Here is a 10,952-nt window from a genome sequence, read left to right as displayed (position 1 = left end):
GGGGGGGGTTCCCATCCTACCAGTCTCCCAACACAGTTTGGAGCACACACTTACACGCCGCCCTTGACGCGCACAGACAGCACGTGATTGTTGAAGCCCTCGGCTTGCAGGCTTCGCACCTCCCCAGTCAGCTCGATCTCCTTTCCTTCGAAACACTCGAGGCCAAAGAGGGACAGGGAAGGCTCTGAAAAGTGCTGGGGTTAGAGGAGGAGAGATGGATGAGGCCGCGAAATAACCCGAGTCCAGACTCTGCCCTGTGACCCCAAGATCCGTGTCTCGGATCTGAGGGCCTCTTCCCTTCTGAGGACACTGACTGTTATCTGTGTCCCCAGATTTTCAGTCTCAATGTGTTGACAGACTGGCACCACCTCAAACTCAACCATCCCCTCGCTACATAGCACAGGCCTTAGCTGGGATTACAGGACTCTGTGTATCCCTGCGCCAACCTATCAGAGAGTCAGAACTCCTGAGAACTAATGGGTAGGCTGGAAACTTGGGGCTCATTCTGTATCATCTCCTGTTCATTTCTCAGGGATGATAACTAATCGTCACAGAGATTAATAACTGCTCTCCTTTATCCATGGCTTGTTGCAGGCCAGATCCTTGGGAGAACAATTTGTCCAATCCCTTTCTGAGATAGATACTATCATGGTCTCCATTTAGCAGAGAAGGCACTGAGGCTGAAGAAGGCAAGACCAATGACTTGAAGCCCAACACCTGGGCTCCAGACCCAGGTCTAATGATCCCTAGCGCCCAGTGTATGTGCTGGTATAGGGTACAAGCTGGATAACCAAGCAGCCCAGGAGAACATCTGCTCTGTCTGTTTCTAGCTGTGTGGCCCGGAACAAGTCAGAGTGGCTCGGGGACTCACAAACTTTGAAAAGGGTCGCTCAGCAAATGTCAGCTGTTCTGACTCAGCAGTGCTCAGTCACTCTCCTGGTCCCCACAGTGTGCATGCGGCTTCTGTCAGTCTCTTCCAGGGAACAGCATATTACCTCCACTGTGGGTCACTGAGGTAGCCTCTCCCTGCCTTGCCCTTCTGGTCTCTCCTGCACAGCCCTCTCTGAATGGGCCATCACCTGAGCAAAAGCTGGCCCTGCCTCTCAGCCAGTCTGCGTGTCAGTTGGCCCCATCCCAGTGCGACACACCCCTCTGCACTGTCACCTTTAGGTCCCACTATCTAAGTCTGATGTCTCCAGGAACTATTTCAGTGAATGTTCAAAAAACACCTGGTCAGTTGAACTGCCTCAGGGGCCTCAGAATCAAGGGCACACTGAGAGACTACGGAAGCCATTGCTCATCCAGGCCACTAGGTGGTAGGTGAGACAGGACACTCCCTCTACCTCTGTGGTCTGGATGGGGAACTCACCAGTGGAACCTTCTGGAGAGAGCCCAGGACCGTGGAGGCCAGGCAGCCCATGGCTGTGAGAGTGGGGAACTCGCCCTCTGACACAATGTGCTGGTCTCCCTCAAAGTTCTTGTCCTCAAACAAGACCCAGCTGGAAGGAGACAGAGAGGGAAAGGTGACATCAGAGCTTAGCTTATGCTACACCTACCAGGTACCCTGAGTGCACACTGCCTGTGAACTTGGGTCTTCGTCTAATCAAGGAGAGGTTCATGGTGGACAGACATAAGAAAGGACTTGAGTGGAGCAAGGGTGAAAGAAAGAAAAGAAGGAATAAGAGTAAAGGCATGGGCACAGTGGTGCCCCTTCTTCAATCCAAGCATTCAGGGAAGCAGAGGCAGGCAGATCTTGGTGAGTTTGAAGCTAGCCCTTTGAAGTGGAACATGGCGCTCTGCAGGCAGGCAGCCTGCCAGTGCTCTAAACGAGGGCACTCTTCAAACACACAAAAGAACACAGTCAGAAGTCTAACCCCTCAGCACTGCTATTGCAAAGCACGGTAGAAACCCCAGTGTCCACCAGCATTGGGCCTGCTGGCTACCCGGGAGGCTGAAGCAGAGGAGCATACAAGTTCAAGACCAGCCTAGGCAACTTAGTAAGACCCTGTCTCAAAGAAGAGTCAAGCTAGTGAGACAGCTATGTGGGTAAAGGTGCTCAATGCCGAGAAGGACACCTGAACTCAACTGCTACAACGCATATGGTGGAGGGAGAGGCTCAACTTCTGTCTCCCATATGTGGCCTTCCGGGGTACCTTCAAGAAGATTGGGAAGTTGAGTCCCTAAGCTTGGACGAGTGTTCTTCTAAGAACAGGAAGAGGGCTGAGCAGTGATGGAGCACACATGCCTTTAGTCCTGGCACTATGAAGACAGGGGCAGGAGCAGGGCAGGGACAGGTGGATCTCTGAGTTCGAAGACAGCTAGCTAGGGCTACACAAGAGAAACCCTGTCATGAACCCACCCCTGCCAAAAAAGAAAATGGAACAGGAAGATGGATGTCTGGGTGTCAAAGGCTCTAAAGCACCAGACTCAAAACCCAGAAGAGACAAGAGCTCTGCTTTCTGTCGTAAGGGAGGATGCAGGAGGGAAAAACAGGAAAAGATTATTTTTTGCTATTTAAGTCACACAGTTTATCTTGTTAGATGAAGCTGAGTTACAACAGGAGCTGTGGAAACAGCTTCTATCATTAGAACTACTAAGTTTGGGGCTGGAGAGATGGCTCAGTGGTTAAAAGCACTGACTCCTCTTCCAAAGGTCCTGAGTTCAAATCCCAGCAACCACATGGTGGCTCACAACCATCTGTCATGGGATCTGATGCCCTCTTCTGATGTGTCTGAAGACAGTGACAGTGTTAAATAAATAAATCTTAAAAACAAACAAACAAAACAAAAAAACCTACTAAGCTCCTGGCCAGGAGTGAGCTTGTGTGTTGTCCATCTGCCTCAGACCAGTTGACACACCTTCTTCCCAGCCGTTCCTCCTCCTGTATCTCTCTGCACACTGAATTGTTCAGGTTATTTGCATAAATTGATTATCTGATTGATTGATTTAGACAGGACCTCACTATGTGTAGCTCTGGCTGTCCTAGAACTCACTTTGTAGACAGACTGGCCTCCAACTCACAGTGATTGTGCCTTTGTGAGTGGTGGAATTAAAGGTGTGCACTACCATGCCTGCTTATTTGTATAAATTTGTAATCTTTTTTCTGTTTGTTTTATGAGACAGGGTTTTTCTGTAGAACAGAGCCCTGGCTGTCCTGGACTCGCTTTGTAGATCAGACTGGCCTCAAACTCACAAAGATCCACCTGCCCCTAAATTTATAATCTTTTTGTTTGTTTGTTTGTTTTGTTGTTGGTTTTTGTTTTTGTTTTTCAAGATAGAGTTTCTCTGTGTAGCCCTGGCTGTTCTGGATCTCACTCTGTAGACCAAGCTGGCCTCGAACTCAGAAATCTGCCTGCCTCTGCCTCCCAGGTGCTGGGATTAAAGGCGTGCGCCACCACTGCCCAGCCTAAATTTTTATTTATTTATTTATTTATTTATTCATTTATTTTTGGTTTTTCGAGACAGGGTTTCTCTGTGTAGCCCTGGCTGTCCTGGAGCTCACTTTGTAGACCAGGCTGGCCTCAAACTCAGAAATCCACCTGCCTCTGCCTCTGCCTCCCGAGTGCTGGGATTAAATGCATGCGCCACCACGCCCGGCCTAATTTTATAATCTTAAAGACTATACCCCCCTCCAAAAAAGTGGAGATTAGGACTGGGTGCAGAGCTCACTGGCAGATGCTTGCCGAGCGCATGTGAGGCCGGGGGATCAGTCCTTTTCCTTACAAACGAATACGTGAGCATAGGTAAAGTGCTCCCAAAAGTTAAAAACACATTAAATTAACCTCACTATACACCAAGTTTGTAACATAATCATAGACAAACAGGAGTATTTCCAGAGCCAGAGAGATGGCTCTGAGGTTTAAAGCATCCACATGGGGGCTCACTACTGCCTGTAACTCCAACTCCAGGCATCTGACGCCCTCTTCTGGTCTGCCCAGAAACTGCATGCACATGGTACACATACACTAACATACATACAGGTAGGTAAAACAATCGAACCTATAAAACAATAATAAGTACATCTTCCTCAAAAAGATGATTTTAAATTTCTCTCAGATTTTCTTTCTCCCATGTATTTCAGGCTTGCTTCAAACTCACAACCCAGGCAAGAATGAGCCTACGCTCTTGTTTCTACTCTCCAAGTGCTGGGATTAAAGTTGTGTGCCAGGCTTTGTTTATTTTTGCTTTTTTGAGATAGGGTCTCAGAGCCTCAGGGTGGCCTCGAATTATGCATGATCCTGCTGCCTCCGCCTATTTTCTTTAAAAGGTAGTTTTTGACTATTAACAACTATGCAGATGCAAGAGAATGTCCTGAGGGTAAAAAGAAACAGAAGGACTTCACAGCTCTCAATGGCTCCACTCCGGTGTAGAGAGAATATCTTATGTTTGTATGGATGTGACACCTGTCAAGAATAAATAGAAAATAGAAGGCGGGGCATTTGGGAGGCAAAGGAATTCTGGGATAGAGCGAGGCACAGGAAGATTCACCAGGGAAGACGCAAGGAGAATATAGATTAATATAAATAGGGTATTTTAGTTATGATCTAGTAAGAGAAGAGCCTAGCTATATGGCCACGGTATTTGTAAATATATCTTGAGTCTGAGTCTTATTTCTGGAAGCATGGGGCTGAGAGGAAGAATTGGACCTAAGATCAATACCCTGGGGAGCAATACAAGCGTTATAATTTTGAAACACTTAGTATGCAGATGTGGGGTGCTAATTACCATTTCCTATAAAGGGAACTGGAGTTCCTTAGGAAATTCTTGATTCTAGATTTGGGCGAGAAACATACATAATTGTTTTAGGGAAGGGGGCATCATGTTGTGCCCCTGAAACAAGGATGTTCCCCAGACTATGGGGCCATGTCAAAAGGACTAAGAGACTGGGCTCCAAAGGTGGAGCGATCTGAGCATGCCCAGGAAGAGTGACTACACGGATTGAACATACCAGACACACAACGGTCTCTGTTGCTGGTTCAGATCTCCATAGTGAGGCCCTGTCTCACAAACACTTTGTATTTAAATAGTATTGTTGGGCATAGTAACACACCCAAGAAGACAAAGGTAGGTGGATCTCCATGGGATCAAAGCCAGCCTGGTCTACATAGTGAGATGCTATCTCAAAAATTTTTGTTTTCCTGTTATATCTCCACCGATACCCATGGACACCTATGCATATAAATAAATGTTTTAATTAAAGAAGAAGGAATAAATTTGGTAATTACCCTCTGGTAAAAGGGAAGACAAGACTCATGGGTCTCACACCTATGCAATAGAAAGTTTATGTCACCATTACACAGACTTGCCAACAAAATCAGACAACTTATCCCTCAATTTAGCTACCAGCTGTGGAAAATGAGAGAGAGAGAGAGAGAGAGAGAGAGAGAGAGAGAGAGAGAGAGAGAGAAAGAGAGAGCAGAAAGTAAGATGGTTATGTTCCTTCAAACAAACATATAGTAGCAAACAAGGAGGGGAGGAGGATTGGTGGACAGAATGGGGTCAAGTCAAGCAAGGCCATTTGTGACCTTCACTGGGTCCCAAGAGCAGCAGCTAATCCGCTGGACATGGACAGGGTCTATGTGTGTAGCTATGCTACTGACCTGTGCCTATGTGGGTGTGGAGATCCTTTCTATGGCTCCCCACTTTGCCCCTCCAAACATCCCCAGTGCTTTCCTGTAACACAGGCACTTGCTCTGAAAGTTCTTTCTTTTTAAAGATTTTAAAATTACTTTTAGATTTTTTTTGAAACAGGGTTTCTTTCTGTGTAGCCCTGACTGTCTAGGAACTCATTTTGTAGACTAGGCTAGCCTTAGACTCACAGAAAACCACCTGCCACTGCCTCCCGAGTGCTGGGATTAAATGTGTGCCACCACCGCCTGGCTACTTTTTAGATTTAAACAAAACAACTTATTTTATTTGTATGAGTGTCTAGCCTGTATGGACATAGGGCCAATGCAGTGGTCTGAAGGCAAACAGCTCCTGTAGACTTCTAGGGAGTGGCTGGAACTAGAATTAGGATGGCTGTGAGCTGCCTGACCTGACTCCCAAGGGTCCTGGGAATCAAACTTGGGTCCTCCGAAAAATACAGCAAGTGCTCTTAATCACTGAACCATCTCTCCAGTCTTGAAAGTTTCTGAAATTTTGGAAGGGGGTCAGAATTTTTAAAAACTCGAGTGTCTGAGTGTGCGTGCGTGTACCTGTGCATGTACCCGCGCATGTCACTGTTCTCATGTGAACGCTAGAGTAGTTTCAGAACTGATTCTCTGCTTCCTTTGTGAGATCCTGGGACTGAACCCAGGCCCTCACACTTCCTGAGTTGTCTCACCAACCCCTGATTTCCTTAAAGCACGATTATAAATGGAACAAGACTTGTAGAGTCTAACCGCCGGGTGGTGGTGGCACACATTTAATCCCAGCACTTGGGAGGCAGAGGCAGGCGGATTTCTGAGTTCAAGGCCAACCTGGTGTACAGNGTGAGTTCCAGGACAGCCAGGGCTATACAGAGAAACCCTGTCTCGAAAAACCAAAAAAAAAAAAAAAAAAAAGACAGAGTCTCACTCAGGCCTTAAACCTCTATGTAACTGAGCTAAAGTTAGCCTCTCCCTCCCCAATGGGGGGATTACGGCCATGTGCCCTTCTCTTGGGGTTTTCTGTACTATACTATCTAATATCTCCAGGGTTACATTTCACATTCTATGACTCAGGACATAACAGTTAATCTTAAGGAAGGAAATCGTGGGAAATGTGTGTCCTTTGCCCCTCCCCTTGCCTCTCCCAGCACTCTGGGCTCTACCCAATCCACCTGCTCACCTGCCACCGTGGACCCGGCATGACTGGGGATGGAAGGAAGCAGGCAGAGAGGCTTGATCATCCTCAAAGGAAATGTGGTCGCCCAGAAAATTGGGGCCTGAGAAAAGCTGAATCTGGAGACAGAGAGGTGACGAGGTTAGAGTGAAAAAAGAGGCGAGGGGCAAAGATAAGGGCCAAGGGAAGTTTTGACACGAAGGCTGTGAAGAGCCTACCAGATCTCCGTGCAGCCGCCTCCTTACCTTCGAGACAAAGTGAAGATCGCTCTCCCCCACCTGAAGGAAGAGATCTGCGCTGTGACTGAAGGAGGAGGTCAGCCTCTACCCGCAGCCACTGAGATTCAAAACCATTGTGGCTATCCCTCAGTCCAGCCTCGACAGGCTCTGCCCCTCCTTGAGGCCCCGCCCCTAAGATGTTCCTGCTCATCGCCCCGCCCCCTTACGGGGCACTGAGCCCCAGTTCCCGCCCTCAATATCCTGCCCACCCTCCCGCCTCCGTCCCTCCTAGCCAAGGCCTCCCTCTTCCTGCCTTAACTAAGCAGTCAAGGCGAACCACCTGGCCCCGCCCAACGGCCCGCCCCCGGTCACGCCCATCGCTCAGATACACACCTGCACAACTGGCTGAAGGGAGCCAAGGGCGCAATTGCCCGAGCCCCAGTCGTCGCAGTTACGGTACACGCCCTTCTCCAGGATGTACTGTTCGCCGGAGAAGCCTACTCGCTCATAGGCCACCCACCTGCGGGGAGGGCGTGGGATGGGTCGGCGAGGGCGGGGTCGGCAATGCTCCTGGGCCCGCCCTGCGCCTGGGGCGGGGATTACTCACACGCCGCTGAGCACGTGGATGGCTTGCGTGCTGGGTCCGTGCTGGGCTAGCTCCACATCCGGCAGTGCAGAACTCACCTCCACTCTGTGTCCCTGGAAGTCCATGTCCTCAAACAGCACCACGGCCGGGTCTCCAAAGTCCTGGGGCCCCCCGAGACAGTCAGGTTTCTCCCAGCCACCGATGCAAACCCGTAGGAGTGCCCAGATCTCAGGGAAGCCACCCACCCCGGGATTAGGTGTGGGGCATATCCTGGGGAAAAGCCACAGGAGGGAAGCTAGCTCTTGGGGGCATTCTGCCGGGGAGAACAGACTGAGGGTGCAAATTCTTCTCTCAAATTGTGCTGTGGAAGTTGGGGTGTGGCCAAGCAGCCCAATTGCCTCTGCTCACCGTCCGGATGACCCGCAGGGAGGTCAGCAGCTCATCATAGCCTCCCCAGTGTGACCAGTCAGCATATTCGCCCTCTTCTAGCAGGTACTGGTGACCCCGGAAGCCCTCCTTCTCATAGCCTACCCAGCTAGGGGAAGGGGAAAGATAGACCAAAACACCAGTGAGTCTACCAGACAGCCCCAGTCACTCTCCACCCACCAAGGGTAAAACCTGCAGGGACAGGGCAGATAGAAGAAATCTCTTAAATCCTCACCAGCCCCCAAGGATTCGCAGGGACCCCACGGAGGTCAGCTGGGGACTCTGGCTGTCCTCAGGCTGCTGAAGGTTGTAGATGTCTCCACTTACTTCCCAGCTCTGCCCCTGAAAACCTGGTTCCTCATACACCACAGCCTGGATGAAAGGGGAGCCCCGGTGATAAATGGTGAATCTGGCTTTCTAGGAATGGCTCTACACAACACCAACCTGGAGCCCCCATCCTCCCTGTGAGCATTGCTGACTGTGTGCTCTGGCCTCTAGTCGGATTCACACACCAAAGCCATAGCCTGATGAGCCCATCAGGCCTGCCCACCTAGACTCCTGTGCCCTCAGCCCCTCAAGGCCCCAATCTCCTGTCCTGGTCACAGTGACAAACACTCAGACACACCAAATACCCTCAGATCTGGTCTGTCCCCCTTACCTTGGGTTCCCCTGGCTTCTCCACGCTTGGGCAGCCCTGCAAAGGAGACATGGCTGAAAGGCTAGTCCAGAGGTGGCTAAAGACAAATTAAGACCTGGGAAATCTAGATTTCCCTTGATCCTAAGACTCCTAAGAATTGCAGCCCTATATTTCCCCTTTTCCCTCCCATTGACCCTGTGCCACACCTCAGGTTAGTCCTCTCTCTCCTCCAGTCCCGTTCCCAGTAGGAGCTCTGGGCAGTGAGGCACCAAGGAGCTGATCTATGGTATTCCCCCATCTCCTGCCCTCAGGTGCAGGGCCACCCAACATGGGACTTGAGACAGAGAGGCCTGTGGGTGTCCCATGCTCCTTACCAATCTCATTGGCTTTAGTGAACCCACACTGGGGCCTGATGTACCCCAGGCCTCCAATGTAGGGTATTCTCCGGGCTCTAGGATATAGGGAGTATCTTCAAAGAATGGTTTGGGGTAGAGCAGCCACCTGGGAGAGAAACAGAGAAGCCACTGAATTCCTTAGGACAAAGACTTGGCATGGTGGGGCAGTTTAGAGTTTTTGAGGGGTCCTTGCATAGGAATAGCAGAAAAGACATCCCTATTCTTTCTCCATTTTAGAAGCTGATCCTTGATGTCCCTTCCTGTGGCTGGCCCCTTGCAACCACACACAGCAGTTAAGAGTTCTTTCATGGGCTGGAGCAATAGCTCAGCGGTTAAGAGCACCGACTGTTCTTCCACAGGTCCTGAGTTCAAATCCCAGCAACCACATGGTGGCTCACAACCATCTGTACAGTTACAGTGTACTCATATACATAAAATAAATAGATAAATCTTTATAAAAACCCAAGTAGTTCTCAAAGGAAAGCCAAGCTACACACGGGCCCATGATCCTCCTTCCTTGGTACTTCAGAGCATCACTGCTCATACTGGATCTTTTGTAGTCTGATTCTGAGGCTGGGACCCAGGAGCTTACACCTGCTAAAAGTGTGCACCCGACCACTGGGTAACTCCTAGTCTCAGATCATGCTTTGTATTTTATTCTATCTGTCTGTCTGTCTGTCTGTCTGTCTGTCGATCGACACAGTTCAAGGTGGCTTTGAAATCCTGGTGGCAATCCTTCTGCAGCCACCTCCCAAGGGATGGGATTAGAATCATGTGATGCGCCACCTGACCGGGTCTAAACTTTGGTAGATGTAGCCCTTTCATTCCTCTTGTCATGTGCTGGTCCCTCATCCAGATAGACTCCTTCCCCAGGTACATAGTTAACAAATACTTCAGGGCCGGCTTCTAACACCAGGATTACAGAACTGATTAAAACACAGAAACTGAGACTATCTCTCTCTGAATGTGCCCGATCACGTCTGAATAGAAAATCCTGTCCTGGGCTGGTGAGATGGCTCAGTGGGTAAGAGCACCCGACTGCTCTTCCGAAGGTCCAGAGTTCAAATCCCAGCAACCGCATGGTGGCTCACAGCCATCCGTAATGAGATCTGACTCCCTCTTCTGGAGTGTCTGAAGACAGCTACAGTGTACTTACATATAATAAATAAATCTTTAAAAAAAAAAAAAAAGAAAGAAAATCCTGTCCTCTTGTAGTTTAGCTTCTTAGCTAGCTCACTGCAATGGAGGCATCTCCTCCTCCAGGAAGGCCTCATGACTACACCCAGGTCCCCACCTCCCCATCTTCTGCTGGCTTGATACTTTAGCCCCTGCAACCCTGTGCATGGCACTTCCAACCCTCCCATTCCAGAACATTCTGTGTGCTGTGTGCACCTCGGAGCCGCGCCCTCAGATTGATTTTGAAGAAAGGAACTGGGTGTCTTGTTTGCTCTGTGTCCCCAGCATGTGGCAGTGCAGAGAATGTCAAGGGATCCCAAGATAGCCAGACTCACAGTCCTGCAGTGACAGTGGCAGATGCCACCTGTAGGGGTCTCTCCAGACTTTGAGAGTCTTTCAAGTCTCCAGTCAGCGTCATTGGCTTGCCCTTGAGGCCCTCCTCAGAGAACAGGCTGATCCTGGGAGTGCAGTAGTCCTGTGAAAGAAGGGGTTGGGGGTGGGCATTCAAGTACAAACTACAGACTTCTCTGTCTCACCTGCTTCCCTGTTACACCAGCCTGGCAGGGCTCCCAGGGGCTTCTGGGAAAGCCCAGCTGGCTGGCTGCTAAGAAACCAGGGGAGTGGTCTCTACAAGGACAGCCAGCTTGACCTCAGGCGGAGTCCTCACTGGTGCCTGCTGGACTTCTGGAAACCCCCCCCCCCTTTTTTTT

General features: G+C 49.9%; 1 protein-coding gene across 2 annotated transcripts in view; it reads right to left on the bottom strand.

Moving 5' to 3' along the window:
* Positions 1–10,952, bottom strand: part of Crybg2 (crystallin beta-gamma domain containing 2) — a 27,211-nt gene that overhangs the window by 3,324 nt on the left and 12,935 nt on the right. For both annotated transcript variants that reach the window (XM_029475846.1, XM_029475847.1), the window contains exons 6-16: positions 10,578–10,717; positions 9,046–9,172; positions 8,693–8,728; positions 8,270–8,406; positions 8,017–8,143; positions 7,630–7,769; positions 7,416–7,542; positions 7,050–7,082; positions 6,811–6,923; positions 1,370–1,499; positions 55–194 (exon numbers count right to left, since the gene is read on the bottom strand). In XM_029475846.1, coding sequence (XP_029331706.1) covers positions 55–194; positions 1,370–1,499; positions 6,811–6,923; positions 7,050–7,082; positions 7,416–7,542; positions 7,630–7,769; positions 8,017–8,143; positions 8,270–8,406; positions 8,693–8,728; positions 9,046–9,172; positions 10,578–10,717 — 1,250 coding nt within the window. The remainder of the gene's footprint in view (positions 1–54; positions 195–1,369; positions 1,500–6,810; positions 6,924–7,049; positions 7,083–7,415; positions 7,543–7,629; positions 7,770–8,016; positions 8,144–8,269; positions 8,407–8,692; positions 8,729–9,045; positions 9,173–10,577; positions 10,718–10,952) is intronic.

Source organism: Mus caroli, chromosome 4 (assembly GCF_900094665.2).
Source record: "Mus caroli chromosome 4, CAROLI_EIJ_v1.1, whole genome shotgun sequence".
NCBI lineage: Eukaryota > Metazoa > Chordata > Mammalia > Rodentia > Muridae > Mus > Mus caroli.
The sequence above is the reverse complement of the archived record's forward strand: the minus strand, read 5'-3'. Positions and strand labels throughout refer to the sequence as shown.